The sequence below is a fragment of the Bufo bufo genome, chromosome 1 (genome assembly GCF_905171765.1).
Source record: "Bufo bufo chromosome 1, aBufBuf1.1, whole genome shotgun sequence".
Lineage (NCBI taxonomy): Eukaryota > Metazoa > Chordata > Amphibia > Anura > Bufonidae > Bufo > Bufo bufo.
This window is the reverse complement of record NC_053389.1, coordinates 814,418,138-814,443,672: the sequence shown is the minus strand read 5'-3', so window position 1 is coordinate 814,443,672 and position 25,535 is coordinate 814,418,138. Positions and strand designations below refer to the sequence as shown.

At 44.4% G+C, this 25,535-nt stretch overlaps 1 protein-coding gene across 1 annotated transcript; it reads right to left on the bottom strand.

The window, feature by feature from the left end:
* Window positions 1–18,945: 18,945 nt before the first annotated feature.
* LOC120989042 (olfactory receptor 10A5-like) lies at window positions 18,946–19,770 on the bottom strand. Its single transcript, XM_040416894.1, has one exon. It carries the CDS (start codon window positions 19,768–19,770, stop codon window positions 18,946–18,948), a length of 825 nt encoding a protein of 274 aa, XP_040272828.1.
* Between the last annotated feature and the right edge of the window lie 5,765 nt (window positions 19,771–25,535).

The following is a 25,535-nucleotide window of genomic DNA, read 5'->3' as shown; positions in this document are numbered from 1 at the left end:
TGTAGCCATTGTGTTTCTGCTGAAAAGCCAGACGATGGCTCGGCGGGTCCGTGATTACTTTTGTCTTACAAGTAAGTTGTGGATGAGGGTGACTGCGCCGGGAAGGCCGGGGCAGTCCTTTCGGGGCGAAACAGGGGGAGCAGGGCAGTCAGGTTTTGCGGCTGCATCGGCCAAGGGCCTGTGCTTCCTGTTTAACGAGGGGAGCTGCAAGTTCTGGCAGAAATGTAAGTTTAAACATGAGTGTTCATCCTGTGGGGGCGGTCATGGGGCTAGCCAGTGTTTTAGGGGCGGCAGGCAGAAAGGGGAGAACGTTGCAAAAGGGGCGGAGCCCAGTTTGGGTGGAAGAGATGTTGGGGTATCTAAATAAATATCCAAAACAGGAGGCGGCGGTGTTTTTGGAAATGGGTTTTTCGGAGGGTTTTCGTATTCCATCTAACCCGTTGCCGGTGGGGGAGGTGAGAAAAAAAATCTGCTTTCTGTGTTAGAGCACCTGGAGGTGGTGACGGATAAGTTTGCAAAGGAGGTGTCGTTGGGGAGGATGGATGGGCCTTTTTTGGAGCTGCCGTTAGCGAATTTACGGGTTTCCCCGTTGGGGGTGGTTCCCAAGAAGGAGGCAAATAAATTTTGGCTCATTCACCATTTATCGTTTCCAAAAGGTGCGTCGGTCGATGAAGGTATAAATCCTGAGCTTTGTTCGGTGGTCTATACCTCCTTTGATGCGGCTGTCGAGTGGGTGTGAAAATTAGGTCCAGGAACCCAGTTGGCAAAGACTGACATTAAGTCGACATTACGGCATTTACCGATTCATCCGGAGAGTTTGCATTTGTTAGGTTGTTTTTGGGATAGCGGGTATTTTGTTAATAGGTGTTTGCCGATGGGGTGCTCTGTGTCATGTTCAGTTCCTTCTTGGAATGGGTGGTGGAGGATGTGTCAGGTTGTTCCTCTATTATTCATTACCTTGATGATTTTCTTTGTTTAGGTCCGGCGGATTTGCGCGTTTGTACGTTCTTGTTGTCTACTTTGCAGTCGCTTTTTAAATTGTTCAGGGTGCCTTTGGCGGAGGGTAAGACGGTGGGTCCTATGACTGAGTTGAGTTTTTTTAGGTATAGTTATAGACACGGTTAAGATGGAGTGTCGTTTGCCAGAAGACAAGTTGCAGGATCTGAGGGTAGTGGTGGCAAAAGCGTTGCGGGCGAAGAAAATACGTTTGAGAGACTTACAGTTCCTTCTGAGGAAATCAAATTTTGCTTGTTTGATTATTCCTATGGGCCGTATTTTTTGTAGGCGGTTAGCGTCGGCCATGGGAGGGGTTGTTGCTCCATATCATTTTCTCAGGCTGGGTCAGGAGTTGAAAGGGGATTTGGCGGTGTGGGATGGGTTTTTACAGCAATTTAACGGCAGGGCGTTGGTGATGGGTGCTGTGGTCGACAATTTTGATTTCGAAATTGTTTACAGATGCAGCAAGGGGGCTGGTTTTAGGGCATAGTGTCAGGGGCAGTGGTGCGCGGGGAGATGGCCGGAGTCTTGGATTGTGAGGGGTTGGGTGCGGAATGTGGCACTGCTAGAACGGTTTCCGATAGTGTTGGCGACGACGCTTTGAGGTAGTGAGTTCAGAAAAAAAAAAGTTTGTTTTCATTGTGACAATCCTGGGGTGGTGCAGGCGATTAATGGTTTGATGGCATCTTCGCCAACCGGTAGTTCATTTATTGCAGCATTTAGTTTTACGTTGTTTGTCGCTTAACGCTTGGATTGTGGCTGTCCATGTGCCGGGGATTTCCAATGGCATTGCTGATGCACTTTCTCGTTTGCAGTGGGATCGTTTTCATCAGCTGGCCCCAGAAGTGAATGCAGAAGGGTTGGTGTGTCCGGAGTCTCTGTGGGAGCTCTTGGAGGTACGGTAGCGGGACTTTTGAGGAACTCTTTGAGTCAGGGGACATGGTGGGCTTACGATAGGGTGTGGCGTAGTTGGGAACAGTGGTGTGGGGAGTTGGAGGTGGGAGTGGATTCTGGTGAGATACCTTTGTTGTTATTCATTGGGAATGTTGAAGAAAAGGGTTGGTCGGTAGCGCAGATAAATAGTTGCATGGCGGGTTTGGCGTTTCGTTTTAAATTGCGGGGATTGCAGGATGTTAATAAGGCATTCTTGGTCAGGCAAGTGTTGAAGGGGTGCAGGCGGGTTAGGCGGACAGTGGATTCTAGGCGGCCAGTGTCTTTTTCTTTGTTGTTACGCTTTGGTGTTCAGGCGGTTTTGGTGTGTCGGTCACCCAGCGAGGGGCAGTTGTTTAGATTAGCATTTTCACAGGCTTTTTTCGGAGCATTTCGCTTGGGGGAATTAGTTAGCAAAAGTGTGCGGTGTGGGGTGGATTATATGGGGATGATGTTGATCTATACATGGTGTGACAGGACCAGGGGGAAAGTGGTAGAAGGAGTCTACATTTCACCTAGGTTCCTGTCCTATACGTTCTAAAAAAGCAGCCAGGGAATTGACAGCAAGGAAAACTAGGTTTTCTCTTTGCAAGGGTTTTGTTATAAAACCTGGTTAGAAGGGCCTGGCTGCTTGGAGCAGGGAGAGTTGGGTGGGTCCCTGCTCCAATTAGCCACTCCAGGTATTCAGGGTAACTGTGGCTAATCACCTTGGAACCTGAGTGTGCTATAAAAGGGCAAACAGCTCACTAGCTGATCTCTCTGCTCCTGGGAAGAACCCTGCTGGGTGAGTGAAAAACAACAGTGTGTTTTGTTGATGGAGCTGGGCACAAGGCTCAGTTTCATGTAGTTAGGGACTACTGCCTGTTTAGAAGTAGTGGCCAGACGGCCAGGTATTTCATTTGTTTTGAACTGTTTTGTTTAATTCTTTTTCTGCAAAAATCAATAAAACTGGCTGAGGCCAGTTGCACCATACTTGCTTGGACTGGACTGTGTTTTATGTGCCTATAGCGCCCGTCTATCCCAGGAGACGGCGGTCCTGTGAGCTAATCCCGCTACATATGGTGGAGGCTGCGCTGGCACAAAAATCCAGCAAGTTTTATGTCCTGGGTTAAGTCTGCTGTTCTGAAAAAAACAAACAGTGCAGATATGGAGGAAGTGCTGAAACAGCTGATCCAGGCTAACATACAGCTCCAAAAGGCGAATGCTAACCAGCAGGAAACCAATCGGTTGTTCATGGAGACTACGCAAGCTGGTTTCAGAGAACAGCAATCGCTTAATAAAAGTCTGGTGGAGCAGATAGCGGTGCTGGCTGAAAGGCCCCATGTCCAGGAGGAATCCATCTCTGTGGGGAGGAGAGTGCAAGCTTCCCTTCAAAAAATGGTAGCAGGGGATGATGTGGAGACCTACCTCACCATTTTTGAAAGAGCCGCTGAAAGAGAGAAACTCCCAGCCGAACAGTGGGTAGACACCCTTGCTCCTTTTCTGAGTGGGGAGCCACAGAAAGCCTACTATGATTTGAGTGAGCAGGATGCCAGACAGTACCCAAAACTGAAAGCAGAAATTCTCGCTCGCTTGGGTGTAACATCTGCGGTCAGAGCCCAGCGAGTGCACAACTGGACTTTCCAATTGGATAAACCAGCGAGGTCGCAAATGTATGATCTTTTTCACCTGGCTAAAAAATGGCTACAGCCAGAGGTATCTACAGCCACTCAGGTGGTGGAAAGAGTGGTCCTGGACCGGTTTGTTCGTGCTCTACCAGTTCGGATACAGCGCTGTGTGGGACAAGCGGACCCCAGGGATGTGGATCAACTCGTTGCCCTAGTGGAGCGGTATCTGAACACAGAGGAGTATCTCCAAGACCTCTCTCCTACTTGGCCGGCCCCAGGGAGCCAGAAGTCTACTGATCGCGGTAAGACTGTTCCTAATCTAAAGGGGGCGAGGGAGGGCCGTAAAGTAGGAACTGAGACTGACCTATTAGCCAGACCTCTTAAGCCAGTTAGCCCTAGACAGCCTTGGGCGATCAAAAATATTGTTTGCTGGCGATGTCAAGGACTGGGCCACGTGGCTGCCAACTGTCCTTTGGCTGATGAGCCTATGGAGTGTGACAGTGGGCGGAGGAGGTCATTGTTTGCGGGACCTGCCTACTCTGCCTTGCCGACCCCAGATATGGAGCGACAAACTTGCAGCTTGGTGATTGAAGGACACTCCGTTCAAGCTCTGTTGGACTCTGGTAGTCTAGTGACTCTTGTGCATGGCAGCCTGGTGGACACTAGGAAGCTGCAAAAGAGACAGATGGGGGTAATCTGCATACATGGGGATACAAAAGAGTACCCCACTGCTATAGTCTCTTTTGAAACCCCGTGCGGGAAAGTAACCCATGAAGTGGGGGTTGTAAACAGTCTGTTGCATACTGTCATTGTGGGGTGTGATTTTCCTCTGTTTTGGAAAATGTGGAATATGCTTGATAAGTGTTTAAGTGGGTCTGCTGTAGATCCCATTCCCCTGGCTGAGACTGAAAATGTGCAAACAGTAGGGGTGACCCAGATTGAAAACGAGAATTTTCCCTTAGCAGTGCTTGCAGGTGATACTGATGATGTCCCGGAAATTGGTCTCCCTGACTTGCCAGTCTCCAATGATAACTTTGGGACAGCTCAACTCAGGGACCCTACATTAACCCACGCATGGCAAAATGTGAAAGTGGTCAATGGGGTACCTCAAGATACTGGGGTAGAGAAAATATTTCCCCATTTTTCTATAGAGAATGAACTCTTATATAGAGTTGATGAGCAAAATGGACAAGTTGTGGAGCAACTTGTGGTCCCAAAATCGCATCGCCAAAAGGTGATGGATCTAGCCCATTCACATGTGCTAGGAGGGCACTTGGCTTATGGAAAAACCAAAGACCGGATTTTGCAGAGGTTTTATTGGCCCGGGGTACATAAAGAGATAAAAGAATACTGTGATTCATGCCCAGAGTGTCAATTACACAACCCGGTAGCGACCTTTAGGAGTCCGTTAGTGCCACTCCCGATTATTGAAACTCCCTTTGAGAGGATTGCAATGGATTTGGTGGGACCTCTTGTTAAGTCTGCCAGAGGTCACCAATACATTTTGGTTGTCCTTGATTATGCTACCCGCTATCCTGAAGCAATACCTCTAAGGAAAACCTCTGCAAAAGTGATAGCCAAGGAGTTGTTCCAGATGTTTACTAGAGTGGGCATACCTAAAGAAGTACTCACTGACCAGGGGACGCCCTTTATGTCAAAGGTTACAAAAGAGTTGTGTAAACTGTTGAAAATAACTCACTTGCGTACCTCAGTTTATCACCCCCAAACGGATGGATTAGTCGAAAGGTTCAACAAAACCTTAAAAGGGATGCTCAGAAAAGTGGTGGCACAGGATGGGAAAGACTGGGATTGTCTTTTACCATATCTTATGTTTTCTGTACGGGAGGTGCCTCAAGCATCTACCGGATTTTCTCAGTTCGAGTTAGTGTATGGTCGGCACCCTCGGGGTCTTTTGGATATTGCCAAAGAGACCTGGGAGAGTGAGGCTACACCCTACAAAAGTGTGATTGAACACTTGTCCCAAATGCAGGAAAGGATTCGAAAAGTAATGCCCATTGTAAAAGAACACTTGCTGCAGGCCCAGGAGAGTCAGTCCCGGGTTTACAACAGGTCGGCTAAAGTAAGAAACTTCAACCCTGGGGATAGGGTATTAATCCTTGTCCCCACAGTAGAAAGTAAATTTTTGGCCAAATGGCAAGGACCTTAGGAAATAGTTGAGAAGGTCGGAGAGGTGAATTACCGGGTTCACCAACCAGGTAGACGTAAGCCCTACCAAATTTATCATGTGAACCTAATCAAACCCTGGAAGGACCGAGAGGTGTTAGCAGCTTACAGCAGTGGGAAAAAGGAATGTAGCGTTGAGATACCAGAGGTAAAAATTGCAGACACTTTGTCGGGATCTCAAACCCAAGAGACAAAGGAGTTTGTACAGAAAAATAAAGATGTATTTTCTGAGCTACCTGGTCGAACAGATATAATTAAACATGATATTGTAACCGAAGCAGGGGTCAGAGTCAACCAAAAGCCTTATAGAATACCTGAGGCTAGACGTAAAGCTGTCTCCCAAGAAGTCCAAACAATGCTTCAGTTAGGGGTTATAGAGGAGTCCCATAGTGACTGGTCTAGTCCTATAGTCTTGGTTCCCAAACCTGATGGCACCATACGTTTCTGTAATGACTTCAGGAAACTGAACACTGTCTCAAAGTTTGATGCTTACCCAATGCCTCGAGTGGATGAGCTGATTGATAGGCTTGGTAATGCTAGGTTCTTTACCACATTAGATCTTACAAAAGGTTACTGGCAAGTACCGTTGACTGAGGGGGCCAAAGAAAAAACTGCTTTTAGTGTCCCTGATGGCCATTTTCAGTATGTAGTCCTTCCCTTTGGTTTGCATGGGGCCCCGGCCACATTTCAGAGGATGATGGACAAAATTTTAAGACCACATTGTAGATACGCAGCTGCCTATTTAGACGATGTGATAATCCATAGCACGGATTGGGAAAGTCATCTACCCAGGGTAGAAGCCGTCCTGAATTCTATTAGGGAAGCAGGGTTGACAGCGAATCCAAAAAAATGTGCCATTGGGCAAGAAGAGGCAAAGTACTTGGGGTACATGATTGGGCGAGGAGTTATAAAACCTCAAATAAACAAAGTGGAAGCCATCCAGAGCTGGTCAAGGCCTTTGAACAAAAAACAAGTCAGAGCATTCCTAGGTTTAACTGGTTATTATAGGCGTTTTATTGAAAATTTTGCCAGCATTGCGAGCCCTTTAACAGACCTTACAAAAGGGAAGGATTCAACCATAGTCAAATGGACCACAGAAGCGGAACAGGCCTTTCAGAACCTGAAGCAGGCTCTATGTGCCCACCCAGTGTTAGTCACACCAGATTTTAAAAAGGAGTTCATTGTGCAAACAGATGCCTCGGATGTTGGTATAGGGGCTGTGTTGTCGCAAGAAAGGGCTGGGGAAGAGCATCCTGTAGTGTACTTGAGTAAAAAGTTAAATGAACATGAAAAGAAATACTCCATTGTAGAAAAGGAGTGTTTGGCAGTTAAGTGGGCCATAGAAGCTCTCAGGTATTATTTGGTAGGGAGAACATTCAAACTGGTAACTGACCATGGATGGATGTGCCAAAACCGTGAGAAAAACAGGCGAGTGACCCGATGGTTCATGTCTCTTCAAGATTATAGTTTTACAGTTGAACATAGGCCCGGGCGTCAGCTTGGAAACGCCGATGCCCTGTCCAGGATGTACTGTTTAAGGGCACAGATTGTTCCTACCCCAAGGTCGAAACAGGGGGGGAGGATATGTGACAGGACCAGGGGGAAAGTGGTAGAAGGAGTCTACATTTCACCTAGGTTCCTCTCCTATACGTTCTAAAAAAGTAGCCAGGGAATTGACAGCAAGGAAAACTAGATTTTCTCTTTGCAAGGGTTTTGTTATAAAACCTGGTTAGAAGGGCCTGGCTGCTTGGAGCAGGGAGAGTTGGGTGGGTCCCTGCTCCAATTAGCCACTCCAGGTATTCAGGGTAAGGCTACTTTCACACTTGCGTTGTTCTTTTCCGGCATAGAGTTCCGTCACAGGGGCTCTATACCGGAAAAGAACTGATCAGGTATGTCCCCATGCATTCTGAATGGAGAGTAATCCGTTCAGTTTGCATCAGTATGTCTTCAGTTCAGTCGTTTTGACTGATCAGGCAAAAGAGAAAACCGTAGCATGCTACGGTTTTATCTCCGGCTAAAAAAACTGAAGACTTGCCTGAATGCCGGATCAGGCATTTTTTCCCATAGGAATGTATTAGTGCCGGATCCGACATTCAGAATACCGGAATGCCGGATCCGTCCTTCCGGTATGCGCATGCGCAGACTGAAAAAAAGGTGAAAAAATAAATGCCGGATCCGTTTTTGCCGGATGACACCGGAAAGACGGATCCGGCATTTCAATGCATTTTTTCGACTGATCAGGCATTTTTAAGACTGATCAGGATCCTGATCAGTCTTACTAATGCCATCAGTTAGCATACATTTTGCCTGATCCGGCAGGCAGTTCCGGCGACGGAACTGCTTGCCGGATCTCTCTGCCGCAAGTGTGAAAGTAGCCTAACTGTGGCTAATCACCTTGGAACCTGAGTGTGCTATAAAAGGGCAAACAGCTTACTAGCTGATCTCTCTGCTCCTGGGAAGAACCCTGCTGGGTGAGTGAAAAACAACAGTGTGTTTTGTTGATGGAGCTGGGCACAAGGCTCAGTTTCATGTAGTTAGGGACTACTGCCTGTTTAGAAGTAGTGGCCAGACGGCCAGGTATTTCATTTGTTTTGAACTGTTTTGTTTAATTCTTTTTCTGCAAAAATCAATAAAACTGGCTGAGGCCAGTTGCACCATACTTGCTTGGACTGGACTGTGTTTTATGTGCCTATAGCGCCCGTCTATCCCAGGAGACGGCGGTCCTGTGAGCTAATCCCGCTACAATGGACAGGGTGGTGGTTCGTATTCGGTTTTCCAAAACGGACAGGGATGGTAGGAGTTGCAATGCTACATTGTTTGAGGTTCTTGGGTGCCTGTTATGTCCGGTCAAGTGCCTAAGAGAGTACAGGTCGGGTTCGAGTTTTGTGGGAGGCCCCCTTCTCTTACACGAGGATGGGTCATTCTTGTCCCGAATGCAGTGTTTAAAAAGTGCTTGAGAGCTTTGGAAATGGACTCTGGGGATTTTACGGGTCATTCCTTTCGGATCGGGGCGGCCACGGAGGCGTCTAGATTAGGTATGAGTGACGAGGTGATCAAAAGGATTGGTACCGATGTAACATGGTTAGCACTTTTTTCTGAGATTTCTGAGTTTGGTTATCTAATCTAAGCAAACACCTTCAATTGCTTTTCAATGGCTTTTGTCTCAAGATAATGAAATGAGTTAATTTGAGTTAACAGTGGGAGTGCTAACCATGGTACATCTGTAGGTGGGAATCGGCCCGTTTTAGATCATATGTGAGGTTGGGAGTTATGTGAGGGGTAGGGGTTTTTGTGATTAATATGTGTTGTTTGTTTTTGTGTTTCAGGGACCGCGGTGGTGCTTGTTTGGATTTTAGGTCATTCATTTGTGTTTTGGCGGGCGCTGAGAGCTGATGTGCGGCCGAACGGGCGGCAATTGGGGTTTGAGTGGGACATCGTGGTAATCAGGTGGCTCGGGCGTAGAGGTAAGTTGTGGGGTTCTGTGTTGCAGGAAGTGCATCGTTATGCGCGTTTGGACCGGGCTCCCGACATCCTAGTATTACATGTTGGGGGCAATGATTTGGGAGTTAGGCCCTGTAGAGAACTGATAAGATACATTAAATTTGATCTTCTGCGTTTGTGGTCCCTTTTCCCGGCCCTGATAATGGTGTGGTCAGATATTGTGCCGAGGAAGTCACGGCGGGATCGGTGGAGCGGTTAAATAAGGCAGGATTAAGTTAAATAGGGCGATAGGGCGGTTCTGTGCAAGAAATGGTGCAGTGGTAGTGAGGCATCCTGAGTTGGAGGCTGGCAGTGGTGGGTTTTGGAGAACGGATGGGGTACACCTTAACGCAGTCGGCATTGATTTATGGTCACTGGGTTTGCAAGGGGGTATTGAGAGGGCGTTGAGGTTGTGGAGGAATGCGCAAGCTTGAGTGGGGTAAAGTCAAGCTGCGCGTTGTTGGCGGTGGGAGGTCCTAGAAGCTGGTGGTACAGGATGGTATGGGTGAATGGGAGGGCCTCAATGGGGGCTGGACTCATAGTTGGAGCACCTGGTTGGTTCGGAGAGGCGTCCATCAGTTGGTGTCTCCGAGCTGGTGTTAGACGGCTAGAGGCAAGATGGAATCGCCATAGTGGTTGTTTATGGAGGTTAAATTTCTACGACCTCCCTCGTCAGGTTTAATGTTATTAACGTTATTTATGTTATACACTCACCTAAAGAATTATTAGGAACACCTGTTCTATTTCTCATTAATGCAATTATCTAGTCAACCAATCACATGGCAGTTGCTTCAATGCATTTAGGGATGTGGTCCTGGTCAAGACAATCTCCTGAACTCCAAACTGAATGTCAGAATGGGAAAGAAAGGTGATTTAAGCAATTTTGAGCGTGGCATGGTTGTTGGTGCCAGACGGGCCGTTCTGAGTATTTCACAATCTGCTCAGTTACTGGGATTTTCACGCACAACCATTTCTAGGGTTTACAAAGAATGGTGTGAAAAGAGAAAAACATCCAGTATGCGGCAGTCCTGTGGGCAAAAATGCCTTGTGGATGCTAGAGGTCAGAGGAGAATGGGCCGACTGATTCAAGCTGATAGAAGAGCAACGTTGACTGAAATAACCACTCGTTACAACCGAGGTATGCAGCAAAGCATTTGTGTAGCCACAACACGCACAACCTTGAGGCGGATGGGCTACAACAGCAGAAGACCCCACCGGGTACCACTCATCTCCACTACAAATAGGAAAAAGAGGCTACAATTTGCACGAGCTCACCAAAATTGAACTGTTGAAGACTGGAAAAATGTTGCCTGGTCTGAGTCTCGATTTCTGTTGAGACATTCAAATGGTAGAGTCCGAATTTGGCGTAAACAGAATGAGAACATGTATCCATCCTCTGATGGCTACTTCCAGCAGGATAATGCACCATGTCACAAAGTTCGAATCATTTCAAATTGGTTTCTTGAACATGACAATGAGTTCACTGTACTTTGGGATGTGGTGGAACGGGAGCTTCGTGCCCTGGATGTGCATCCCTCAAATCTCCATCAACTGCAAGATGCTATCCTATCAATATGGGCCAACATTTCTAAAGAATGCTATCAGCACCTTGTTGTCAATGCCACGTAGAATTAAGGCAGTTCTGAAGGCAAAAGGGGGTCCAACACCGTATTGGTATGGTGTTCCTAATAATTCTTTAGGTGAGTGTATATTTGAATTTATTAATAAAATGGCTGCTGTGGCCGATTTATTCCGAACAGTGGCTGTGTGTGTTTCTTTGGGGGAAGGTGGCACTGTGGTGAAATTAGAGGGGGTTGGAGGGCCCGAAGAATAACCAATAACCTTCTCAAGAAAAATATATCAAATTTGTGTTGTTCCTCTAAAAAATTTAAGAAAAGTGAATATTAGACTGTTCAAAAAATAGCAGTGTTTGTATTCTTCTTTACAAACTCAAACATTCACTATATAAACTGAAAAATGTTTGAAGATTTTGCTTTCCTTTGAATCGCTTAACTAACATTTAGTTGTATAACCACTGTTTCTGAGAACTGCTGGACATCTGTGTTGCATGGAGTCAACCAACTTCTGGCCCCTGTGAACAGGTATTCCAGCCCAGGATGATTGAACTACAGTTCTTCTCTATTTCTTGGTTTTGCCTCAGAAACTGCATTTTTTATGTCACCCCACAAGTTTTCTATTGGATTAATAACCGGGTATTGGGCTGACCACTCCATAACATCAATCTTGTTGGTCTAGAACCAAGATGTTGCCTGTTAATGGGGTGTTTGGGGTCGTTGTCTTGTTGGAACACCCATTTCAAGGGCATTTCCTCTTCAGCATAAGGCAGCATGACCTCTTCAAGTATTCTCATGTATTCAAACTGATCCATGATCCTTGGTATGCGATAAATAGGCCCAACACTGTAGTATGAGAAACATCCCCATATCATGATGCTTGAGCCACCATGTTTCACTTTCTTCACAGAGTACTGTGGGTTGAATTCAGTGTTTGGGGGTCGTCTGACAAACTGTCTCCGGCCACTAGACCCAAAAAGAACAATCTTACTTTCGTCAGTCCACAAAATGTTTCTTTAGGTCAGTGAATGTGCTCTTTGGCAAATTGTAACCTCTTCAGCACATGTCTTTTTTTTTCAGGAGTGGGACTTTGCGGGGGCTTCTTGCAGATAGCTTGCCTTCACATAGGCGTCTTCTAATTGTAACAGTACTCACAGGTAACTTTAGACCTTTGCAATTTTGGCTGTTCTATCAATTTGAATGGTAGTTTTTCACTTTCTTCCTTGCGATTTTAAAGCATTTGCGATCATTTTAGCTGAGAAGCCTATCATTTTCTGCACTTCTTTATATGTTTTCCCCTCTCCGATCAACTCAGAATTTCAGAGAGAACTGCACTCTAACCAGCATGTACAACAATTGCTGCCTTCCTTCCTTAAATAAGGGCAATTGCCACCTGTTTTTCAAAGAATGAACGACCTCACTCATTGAACTCCACACTGCTATTATTTTGAACATGCCCTTTTCAATTAGTGATTCAATTACACAGAATTAGCAGCATGCATGTCATGACTGTTGGGTCTGTTGGATTTCTATTACTCTACTACACCTGCTACTAAATTATTTGCCATGTAGAAATATAATTTCTACCAAAAACAGAGATTGATCAGGTTAGTGATGTCTGACTGCTATTATTTTGAACACAACTGTACAACACCCTGACCCATTTTCCTCCGTGGTGCAGCATAAGAAACAACCTCACAAATAATTCAGTCATCTGCTGTCAGTTTCTATTCTCCTGCTATTAGCTACAGGCAACATTTAGCCAAAATTAGCCCCCCCCCCCCCCCTCCAGTTTCTGGATCGCTTTTGCTGTTATTTTGAGTGATTTTAATATCCCCATTGACAATCCTATCTCCCCATCAGCCTCTTACTTTTTTTATATAACCTCCTCTCTCAGCCTCTCACAACTCATGCACAAAGATGGTCGCTATATCTATTGAATGTGATCACTGTAAATATCCTATGACATAACTGGATCATGAACTTTATGTGATGTAATACCAATAAATATCATTAACTGCAGATAAAAGAGACTGTGTGCCGCAATTCTCTACTATTATGCACAAAGATGGTGTCCTACCTCCTCTAAGGGCGTTGTCTAAGTGAACCCCTCGATCTTCACAGTACCCCTGATGGTGGGGATAGACTTTCCCGGGGGTAACACCAGGTCGCTACCTCTTGAGGAGGAAGATGCACACGAGGCAGCTGGTCCAGGCGGACCAGGAGGTACCTGAGAAAGGTGCCAGAGGTACAGCCTGAGTCGTTACCATGAGCAACAGTGCAGGACCGAAGGATGAGGCAGAGGTGAAGTCAGACAGGCAATAGGTCAGGACAGGTGGCACATGTACAGGTCAGGTAATCCGGATCGGCAACAGGAGAGTCAAGGCAAACAGGCAGGGATCAAACAGGTAGCAGAGTCCAGGAACACAAGTATGAGTCAGGAACACAGAAACACAAGCGGATATCAGGAACCTTAGCTGGACACCAGGACCTTGACACTGAGGCATCTGGGAATGTGCAGGAGGACTAGGATTGGTTGGCGAGGTCACATGATCTAACCCATAAAACACAGGAAGTGATGCGCGCCGGCTCTTAAGGAAATGCTGCATGAAACAAGCAGCAAGCATGCTGTGGCCAGGGCTGAAAGGAAACCCTGGCAGCAGATCACCACTGAACACGGTGCCCGGGACTGCGGCAGTAAGCAGGGGAACAGCGGCACACAGCAGCCGCTGTTTCAGATGGCAATACCCTTGATCTAGTCTTCTTACTCTGCTGCTCAATCTCTGACTTTGTCAACTCATCCTTCATGCTCTCTGACCGCAATCTTCTTTACTTTACAATAAATATCTCTCACTCTTCTCATGAGAAACTTACACATCATTAACCCCCAGAAACTTAGCGAGACCCTACATTTATCTCTGCCCCTGATCTCTTCCCTTCTTTGTCCAGATCTAGTTGTCAGTTATTACAACCATACCCTCAAAACCACCCTGGATGAAGAAGTTTCAATTACAATACAACCTTCCTGATGAAGAATTCGTTCAAATATTCTGTTAGTAGGGTACTTTCACACTAGCGTTTTTGTTTTCCGGTATTGAGTTCCATCCTAGGGGCTCAATACCAGAAAAAAACTTATTTGTTTTATCCTAATGCATTCTGAATGGAGAGCATTCTGTTCAGTATGCATCAGGATGCATCAGTTTAGTCCCTCTTACGTTTTTGGGCCGGAGAAAATACCGCAGCATGCTGCAGTTTTCTCTCCGGCCAAAAATCCTGAACAATTGCCGGAATGTCGGATCTGGCATTACTTTCCATTGAAATGCATTAATGCCGGATCCAGTCCCAAGTGTTATGGCAAAACGTATCCGTTCTTTCCGTCCGCGCATGTGCAGACCATTAAATCTGTGAAAAAAAAAATACTGGATCCGTTTTTCCGGATGAAAATCCGGAAAGATGGATGCAGTATTGCAATGCATTTGTGAGATGGATCCGCATCCGGATCCGTCTCACAAATGCAGCCGTTTGCATCCAGATTGCCGGATCCGGCAGGCAGTTCCTGCGACGGAAATGCCTGCCGGAATCCTCTGCCGCAAGTGTGAAAGTACCCTTACCCCACTACTAATAAAACATCTCTTGACCCAACCAGTGCTACTAGTTGACATGTTTCTAATCTCCCATTTATCTTTAATAAGCTATCTTTCTTCTTGACCACTTGCCATCTGGTTCTCGCCCCCTCCACTCTACAGAAACTGCCCTTACCTAAGTGTCTAATGATCTTCTGAAAGCAAAAAGGAATGGCAACTATTCTCTACTGATTCTTCTTGATCCTTCTGCAGCATTCGATATGGTAGACCACAAACTTGGCTGCTTTAGTGTATTATTCACTGGCAATAATTGTTCTCCTCATCCTTTCCATGTTGAGGTTCCTCGTGGCTCAGTTATAGGTCCTCTCCTCTCTTCTCTCTACACAGCCTCAAAGACTATCAATAGATTTGGCTTTCAGTACCATCTCTATGCTGGTGACACCCAAATATACACCTCATCTCCTGACATAACCCGTGCTTTACTACAAAACACAAGTGACTGTCTGGAGAGGCAGCCATCTCTAACATTCTGTCCTCTCTCTATATGAAACTAAACCTCTCAAAAACTGAACTTCTTGTCTTTCCCCCATCTACTAATCTACCTAAAAACTTGACATTTTAATTTGGTCTGTGATATCATAATTCCTGGACAGCATGCCCTTTGTCATGGAGTTATGTTAGACTCAGATCTTTCCTTTGTTCCTCATATTAAATTACTTGCACGCTCTTGTCTTCTGCACCTCAAGAACATGTCCAAAATCTGCCCTTTTCTCATGGTGGAAAAGGGCAAAACTATTGTGGTTGCTTTGATTTATTCTCGACTTGACTACTGTAATTCTTTACTGATTGGTCTTCCCCTCACTAAACTCTTCCCACTTCAGTCTGTCCTAAATACAGCAGCCAGGCTCATCTATCTGTCCACCGAAGACTACAGTTCAAACTTCTCACCCTCACCCACAAAGCTCTCCACAGTGCTGGACCTCCATACATCTCCCCCTTATTTCCATCTACCACCCTACTTGCGCTCTCCATTTTGCCGATGATCTAAGATTAACATCCTCCATAATTTGAACCCCTCACTCCCGTCTTCAAGTCTTTTCTTGAGCTGCACCTGCTTTCTGGAACACACTTCCCAGAAATCAGGTTAACTCCCAACTTCCTTAGCTTCAAATGTGCCTTAAAAACACAGACAGGCTTATCATGTTCAGTAATCTGACTCTTCACTATTTATCCCCCCCCCCCCCCAACCCTTATTCTTTACTAAACGCCATCTTCTGACACTAATCTCCACACCAAATGCACTGGCTCATACAGCTCGGCCTGCACAACTCTATTTACATTATACATAGGTGGCTGGATCACTGTGTAAAACAAGCAACTTTAACTTTTGTGTGACCTCCATTCTCTTAAAGACTGTAAGCTCTTGCGACCAGGGCCCTCACTCCTAGTGTTTTAAATGTTCATTATCCTGTAATTTTGTGATGTCTTTTGATTTGTACATGAACCCTCTGACTTGTAAAGCGCTGCTGAATATGGTGGTGCTATATAAAGATTATTATCATTTACCTTTTTTGGCCTTCTTTTAATATGGCCCTTCTTACTGTAAGTAAGGTGGTGGTGGGTTTGTTATGCTGGTGCAGAATGTAATAGATATCTTGACAAAAATGGTGCAAAGACAAGAAGAGGTGAACTACTTAAGCTATCTTTATTTCTCTCAAGGAGGTGCACGCCTACAGTAAAGGCACAATCTTTGAGGATACATCACAATATGAGGCTCAGAGGTTCACATTTATTATGGTGGCTGTACCTGAATTCTGAAACAAATTGCTCCAAAATTTGGCACATTTATGACACAACTTTGCACATCTGTTAGGCCTCATGCACACGTGTGTTGGCCGCGCCCATGCTACTGACCACAATTTGCGCATGGGCACTGGCTGTGTGACCGCCATCTGCAGACCCTTAAACTTAAATGGGGTCTGCGATCTGCATCCGACAGGCTACACAGCAAAAAAATAGTGCATGCACTACTTTTTTGTGGTGCAGAGGCACGGACAGAAAACCCACGGAAGCACTCTGTAGTGCTTCAGTGGGCTTCTGATTCGTGCCTCCGTTCTGCACTGTATCTTCCGGATTGCGGACCCAGTCAAGTGAATGCAATGGCCATGTTCATGAGGCCTTATGGTTCTGTGATACTTTATTGAAAGCTGATGGTACAGATGATAAGCAACAATTCTGACTCAGCATAGAGTAACATAAGATATGAATGTGCAACGGGCCGCCTTCCAGGGCCGAACTAGATGTGGAACAGGGGTACAGTTGTAGGAATGGCTGAGTGGTATAGGGTGGCCTATAATGTAGTGTGTCACGGTGCTCCTACCTGGATACGGCTGGACCCCAGGTGTTGGCTCCGAAGCAGACAAATAGGGTGTATAAATGAGGGATTTGAAGAAATGATTAAGTCCAGACCTTGTATATAGTTGAACAGCAGCTTTACTTAAATAAAATTTCATCAGGAACAGTCTTCAAACATTGTGGGTGGCCGGATGAGTGCAGTAGTTATACTCACTGTTCTGAAGCTCCCTGTGCTGGCGTACAGTGATGGGAAGGATGCATTGGTTGTTCCCTTTGGGGCACACTCTGGTTGGTTCTGGTGTTCTCCTGCCTGATGGCAGTCGAGGTGCCCTTGATGTTAATGGTTTTACAGTGCGAGGCAGGGTCCCTGTAGCCATGAGGCCTGCACCTTGTGGTGCAAATGTAGGGCAGGAAGCAATGACAGTGGTGCAACAGAATGGTTTCTTTACTGAAGAATTCAAATTTAGGACAGGTCTTACTTGTAATTGCCCAGCTGATATTACATAGAATGCAGTCTCCTCAGATGCTACAGATCTCACGGCTGCACAGATAATCTTAGGCTAAAATAGTGTCTCTTTAATGTAGTTGAATCAATATTCCTTACTCTGCACTTTGCTACCTGACTTGTACTTCAGCTTCCAGATGGTGTTACTTTATTTTAAACAATATCTCGCAACCAATAAGGGAGTTCCCCTGTGTGGCAAGCATACTCTTCTGCTACATTATTTGACAGGTTGCTAACCATGTTTCCACTTTGGGATGTGGCGGTACATACAGGTGCGCCAAACTGTGTGTTGTGTTCTTAGGCACCAGAGGCTTCTTTTGAACACGGGTGCCATAGAGTAAAATAAGACCTTTGTAAGACTGGTCACCTCTGCAGGCCTTTCTCTACACCTCTTTTACATCTGGTCTGCTTTGGCGATGTTATGGCTCATCCCTGGGTAGTACCAGATCCGGGATGAGCTAAGATGTCAGCTTCACATCTTTATGCTTCCTCTAACACTACACTGTCTGAACTACACACTGACACCAGCCCCATCCAGTTGTGGTGAAGAGATATGGCATATAATTACCATGTGCTTACACAGTAAATACATATATTGTATGAGATGACAATAATATTTTTGCACTTTGCAGTATTCACAACTCTTGGGATAGGATGCTGCAGATTTGACCAGGAACAACTGTGGCTGGGCTAGGAGTGGCAGAAGACCAGCCAGGCTGCCGTCAGGAACAGACGAGACAGACAACAGATTAACACACAGGAAAGAACAATGACACTAAGACAAAGAGTGGGACAAACAGCTAATGAACACACTAGAAACAGCCTAGTGCCTGCACACAGAGCCACAGAAGGGTTTAATCTTTGCAATGCTGAAGGTGAAGTTTAGTAAACAGTATCAGAATACTTTCTATCTAATGGACACATGCATAACGCACAGGAATAGGGTTCGTCCTCCATATTGGGCTACAGGATCCACACCCAGGTACATGGTTACAGGGAACGGGATAGATTCAGGTTACAGGATTCATGCACAAGGTCACAGGTTTATGGTGCCACAAGGGCCCCTTCCCTATAAGACCAAGTCCAAAAGGTTTATACCTCATATGCACCTTGAGCAAGGGGGCATTGCTTCGTAGAAAGGCACCAGATAAGTGGGAAATGGGCCATGGCTTAAGAGGAATGCAAATTCTGGCACAAAATTCTGCAGCAAAGTAAGCAAAATAGACAGTATAAATAGATGGTGTAAAGTTAGAGAAGACAGTCTAAAGGTGTGCAGGATTTATTATCCTGCATGTGACACTGTGATAAATTTCCAATTATCGGGAAGATGGCGTTCCTTCCATCTACAAACAGCGATCATTGCCACGTTATGAGGACAAGGGATCGGTACTGCGATTGCTTCTCCTCATCCAGCGGCATTGTTCCTGGGCAGCAGAGTGCTGTTCAAACAATAATTTACGTGCCTACAGGAAGGACAGTTTCACCCGATGAACGAGCATTTCGCTCATTCATTGGGTGATTGGCTGCACCTTTAGACGGGCAGATTGCAGGGAACGGGATGCAATTTTGGGTTTCACATTTTAAAAAGGATGTAGGACAGATAATAAAGGTTCCAAGACAGGAGACTAGACTAATAAGTGGAAAGAAAGTGTTCTCTAATTACAAAAAGTGATTTAGATATCAATATAGGAAATGGTTCTCTGCATTAAGAGCAGGGCTATGGACTCTTTTCATAGCCTCAAATATTGAATATGCTTAAAAATGGCACCTCTAATGTCCTGGTTTCTTAAACTGTAGATTAAGGGGTTAAGCAATGGAGTCACCAGTGTGTATAGAACAGATAGACCTTTGTTCAGATTTATGGAATTATTTCTTGGTGGGAAGATATAAATGGATGACAGTGTCCCGTAGTACATGCACACGATGATCAGGTGGGAGCTGCAGGTGGAGAAGGCTTTATGTTTTCCACTGCTGGAAGGAATCTTGAGGATGGCACGAATAATTGAAATGTAGGTGACTATGATAAACATGAATGGTGACAAAAGGATGGGAAATGTCAACACAGCGGTGGCCAGTTCTATATAAGATGTACTGGAGCAGGACAATTGTAGAAGAGGAGCAACATCACAGTAGAAGTGATTGATGGTGTTAGGGCCACAAAATGTTAACTTGCTTAATAAAATGTATACACAAAGGGTCAAGCTGAAGCCAAACAACCAGCAGGAGGTGACCATCTGCAGCTGATGGATAAAGGTCATAATGGTGGCATAGTGTAATGGTCTACAGATCGCCACATATCGATCAAAGGACATGGCCCCCAACAACAAGCACTGGGCAATGGTTGGAACACCCATTAAATAGAACTGAGATAAACACCAGACAATCGATACTTTACCCCTTTCCTTTAGTATCAGCCATAACATGGTGGGCACAATGTTACTGGTGAACAGGATCTCAGACAAGGACAACTGGCTGAGGAAGAAGTACATAGGGGAGTGGAGGCTCTTGGTGACCCCAACCAGGAGAATTACCATTGCATTTGCTGCCAAAGCCATGATGTGGCCGATCAAACACAAAGTAAATACAAAAATCTTGGAGTTGTGGAGGTTTCCAAACCCCAAGAGGAGAAATTCTGTGATTGTTGATTGGTTCATCTTGTTCATTCCCCTACGGAGCAGAACAATTAGCAAGCTGAAAATATATTAGTCCAAAGAAATGGAAAAAATCATAATATAGTTTTTTATATATCCCAGAAGAACAGACACTGTCTCTTCCTCCAACTCAAATGCCAAAAGTCTACTGTAGTTTCAGGCTTCTTTTTCTTTAGTAAGACAACTGACTACAAGAGGAGCCCTTCCCAACTGCTGTGTTTGCATTAGAAGACCAGGCAGAGCTCACTGTTTTATTGCAGCCCTCACCTCAGCCTCCGACAGCAGGAGAAAAGTAACACAATACTTCTACAAGTCTGTAGTGTTGGATTAACCAGGCATTGCCAACCACGTGTAATTATATCTGTGAGAGCAAATAATAAGAGTGGAAAAAGAAAATCTTCCAATCCACACATCCTCAAGTCGTATGCAAATTTCTTTGGCTATAGTAACATTTGAAAGTAGGGAAGGACTATAGCCACCACTTGTTAAAAGTTTTATACTACATCAATTAGACCTTCACAGTCATGGAGACCGGTTGCTATGTTGCCCCATAAGAGTGTCAAACACACATTTCTTGTAATATTACCGTACCACAGTATTCCCATAACAAAGATAGTCTTAATGGCATTGTAACAGTGTCATTGACGTTGTCGCCATAACAGTGCAGTACCGCATTATCTCCTTAACATTGACAGAAGTCACTCATATCAATGACACAGTGCCTCCATAACATTACTAGGTGTTGGCCTCCTATCAGACAAATTCTCCTTCAAGTCAACTTCACACTTTCTCACCCTGCCCTCTTTTTAAGTTCACTCTTTCCACATTCACTTTCCCTCCACCCTCCAAATGGCTATTGTTGTCTCTGCCACCACCTTTATTGATGACTTCTGCATCTGGCTCTTACAGTTCCTTTCAACCCAGTTTCCACCACCATTACGGGAGGACTACATCATTACTATTGACACACATAATTCTGCTTCTTTCAAACATCTATATTTTCTTCTTTGAACTCTCACAATGGCCCCCTACAGTCAACCACAAAGAGGTACACACACTTGACCTTATTTTCACCCGGTTCTCTAACTTAACCTCTAATTCTTTCCTGTCCTACAGAAAGGAAGCAGCTGATTCTCTTCTTGACAGTCTGCTCCAGCAAGAAGTTACAGTCCAAGATTAATGGGCCCTTTGTGTGACCATGAGCACTCCAGGGCTCTGGTGTCCATCCAAAATGGCCTTATTGTGATCTATCATTGTGTGTATAGTATCAGTCCTTATTCACTTTTGTAGAGGGAAGGGTGAGATTTGTATATATATATATATGTATTTATTTCTAATATATATATATATACAGTACAGACCAAAAGTTTGGACACACCTTCTGATTCAAAGAGTTTTCTTTATTTTCATGACTATGAAGGCATCAAAACTATGAATTAACACATGTGGAATTATATACAAAACAAACAAGTGTGAAACAACTGAAAATTGTCTTGAAGGAGTTCCCAGAGATGCTTAGCACTTGTTGGCCCTTTTGCCTTCACTCTGCGGTCCAGCTCACCCCAAACCATCTCGATTGGGTTCAAGTCCGGTGACTGTGGAGGCCAGGTCATCTGGCGCAGCACCCTATCACTCTCCTTCATGGTCAAATAGCCCTTACTTTCAAAGTTTTCCCAATTTTTCGGCTGACTGACTGACCTTCATTTCTTAAAGTAATGATGGCCACTTGTTTTTCTTTACTTAGCTGCTTTTTTCTTGCCATAATACAAATTCTAACAGTCTATTCAGTAGGACTATCAGCTGTGTATCCACCTGACTTCTCCTCAACGCAACTGATGGTCCCAACCCCATTTATAAGGCAAGAAATCCCACTTATTAAACCTGACAAGGCACACCTGTGAAGTGAAAACCATTTCAGGGGACTACCTCTTGAAGCTCATCAAAAGAATGCCAAGAGTGTGCAAAGCAGTAATCAAAGCAAAAGGTGGCTACTTTGAAGAACCTAGAATATGACATATTTTCAGTTGTTTCACACTTGTTTGTTATGTATATAATTCCACATGTGTTAATTCATAGTTTTGATGCCTTCAGTGTGAATCTACAATTTTCATAGTCATAAAAATAAAGAAAACTCTTTGAATGAGAAGGTGTGTCCAAACTTTTGGTCTGTACTGTATATATATATATATATATATATATATATTGGTCCTGTATAGCCAGTATGGGCCCAGGTCTTTGGATATATATACAGTGCCTTGCAAAAGTATTCACCTCGTTGACTTTTTTCGTATTTTGTTACATTACAGCCTTAAGTTCAATGTTTTGTTAATCTGAATTTTATGTGATGGATCAGAACACAATAGTCTAAGTCGGTGAAGTGAAATGAGAAAAATATATAAATAAAACTATTGTTTAGAAATAGAAAACAGAAAATTGGCATGTGCGTATGTATTCACCACCTTTGTTAGGAAGCCCATAAAAAGCTCTGGTGCAACCAATTACCTTCAGAAGTCACATAATTAGTGAAATGATGTCACCTTTCTGCAATCTAAGTGTCACATGATCTGTCATTACATATACACACCCTTTTTGAAAAGCCCCAAAGACTGCAACACCTAAGCAAGAGGCGTCACTAACCAAACACTGCCATGAAGACCAAGGAACTCTCCAAACAAGTAAGGGACAATGTTGTTGAGAAGTACAAGTCAGGGTTAGGTTATAAAAAATATCCAAATCTTTGATGATCCCCAGGAGCACCATCAAATCTATCATAACCAAATGGAAAGAACATGGCACAACAGCAAACCTGCCAAGAGACACAATAAATACAATAAAAACATCTTCAAAGTTGTCGGCATGTTCTGTAAATTAAATAATGCAAATCCTCAAACAATCCATGTTAATTCCAGGTTGTGTGCCACCAAAATATGAACAAAGTCAAGGGGGGGGGGGCAAGACACTGTATAGGCCAATTCTAACACAATTCTAACATTTTTGGCTCTATACACCACCACAATGGATTTGAAATGAAATGAACAAGATGTGCGTTAACTGCAGACTGTCAGCTTTAATTTGAGGGTATTTACATCCAAATCAGGTGAACGGTGCAGGAATTACAACAGTTTGCATATGTGCCTCCCACTTTTTAAGGGACCAAAAGTAATAGGACAATTGGCTTCTCAGCTGTTTCATGGCCAGGTGTGTATTATTCCCTCATTATCTCAATTTCAATGAGCAGATAAAAGGTCCAGAGTTTATTTCAAGTGTGCTATTTGCATTTGTAATCTGTTGCTGTCAACTCTTAAGATAAAATCCAAATAGCTGTCACTATCAGTGAAGCAAGCCATCATTAGGCTGAAAAAACACAACAAACCCATCAGAGAGATAGCAAAAACATTAGGCGTGGCCAAAACAACTGTTTGGAACATTCTTAAAAAAAAGGAACGCACCGGTGAGCTCAGCAACACCAAAAGACCCCGAAGACCACAGAAAACAACTGTGGTGGATGATCGAAGAATTCTTTCCCTGGTGAAGAAAACACCCTTCACAACAGTTGGCCAGATTAAGAACACTCTCCAGCAGGTAGGTGTATGTGTGTCAAAGTCAACAATCAAGAGAAGACTTGACCAGAGTGAATACAGAGGGTTCACTACAAGATGTAAACCATTGGTGAGCCTCAAAAACAGGAAGGCCAGATTAGAGTTTGCCAAATGACATCTAAAAAAGCCTTCACAGTTCTGGAACAACATCCTATGGACAGATGAGACCAAGATCAACTTGGTGATGTTGAGTGATGGGAAGAGAAGAGTATGGAGAAGGAAAGGAACTGCTCATGATCCTAAGCATACCACCTCATCAGTGAATCATTGTGGTGGTAGTGTCATGGCGTGGGCATGTATGGCTGCCAATGGAACTGGTTCTCTTGTATTTATTGATGATGTGACTGCTGACAAAAGCAGCAGGATAAATTCTGAAATGTTTCGGGCAGTATCTGCTCATATTCAGCCAAATGCTTCAGAACTCATTGGACGGCGCTTCACAGTGCAGATGGACAATGACCCAAAGCATATTGCAAAAAAAAAACAAAGAGTTTTTTAAGGGAAAGAAATGGAATGTTATGCAATGGCCAAGTCAATCACCTGACCTGAATCCGATTGAGCATGCATTTCACTTGCTAAAGACAAAACTGAAGGGAAAATTCCCCAAGAACAAGCAGGAACTGAAGACAGTTGCAGTAGAGGCCTGGCAGAGTATCACCAGGGATGAAACCCAGCGTCTGGTTATGTCTATGTGTTCTAGACTTCAGGCTGTAATTGATTGCAAAGGATTTGCAACCAAGTATTAAAAATTGAAAGTTTGATTTATGATTATTATTCTTTCCCATTACTTTTGGTCCCTTAACAAGTGGGAGGCACATATGCAAACTGTTGTAAATTCTACACCGTTCACCTGATTTGGGTGTAAATACCCTCAAATTAAAGCTGATAGTCTGCAGGTAAAGCACATCTTGTTCGTTTCATTTCAAATCCATTGTGGTGGTGTATAGAGCCAAAAGTGTTAGAATTGTGTCGATATCCCAATATTTATGGACCTGACTGTATATATATATATATATATACAGTACAGACCAAAAGTTTGGACACACCTTCTCATTCAAAGAGTTTTCTTTATTTTCAGGACTATGAAAATTGTAGATTCACACTGAAGGCATCAAAACTATGAATTAACACATGTGGAATTAGAGCTGAACAGAAGACATTTGGCTGGTCAGGAGAAGGTGTTCTGGGTACTAGAGGACCTCCTCCACGCAGCAATCCAAGGACAGGAAAAGTCAGCTCCAGAAAAGATGGCATCTCAACAAATCGCAAGTATGGACTCCACTCTACAGCACTTAGCAAGACACAGTACATTTAATCCCATCCTCCCCACCACTTACAAGTCAGCAGAAATGCTGTGTACCGATTTGTTGGCACAGGCTTGTAGTTACGACAAGCTATGTGTTAACAAACGGATGGTGTTGAACAAGGCCACCAAACGGCTTCGGATGCTAGCCAAACTTGTGTATACATTTGAGGTTAGCATCTGCAAGCCAAAGCAAGTTGCACTTGTGTCTCCGTCAATGGAGACAATTCCTCCGACCATTCATTGCCAGTGCTGTGTCAGTAATTCCAACCAGGTTTCAGCATTGCGGGCATAGCTGGCAGAGAATGTACAGTCTACCGTTGACCGAGATACGCGGGTGGCTAGTATAGAGTCACAGTTGGTAGAGTTGCAGAAACAGGAGGAGGAGATTGAGGCTCAGTTGACTCAGTCCTATGCTGAGATCAAGGCCTTCAAGGAACGGACTGCCTCTACTGAAGTGACGGTAGACGAATTGAAGGATGAGGTTGCTGTAAGATCCCAGCTAATGTCTGGCATGCAACAGGTCATAAAAAAAAATTCAAAAATGGTATCTCCAAAAATTTTGCCCTGTGCAGAGCAAAAAGGGGAAAGATTAGTCTGTGACAGGCCAAATCTCCCAAAATCCAAGCCAGACTAAAAGAGATTTTTCCCTGACTTTGGGAAAAATAAATATTGTGAAGAGTGCGTCCCTGAGGGTGGAACAGTTCAGGAGAAGGGAGCACGACTGCAATGTAGACGGACCTAAGCCATGCAGGGCAAACATCAGA

Bases quoted from the DNA above. Each gene is read 5' to 3' on its own strand.
- LOC120989042 (XM_040416894.1), bottom strand. From the start codon at position 19,770: ATGGCTTTGGCAGCAAATGCAATGGTAATTCTCCTGGTTGGGGTCACC.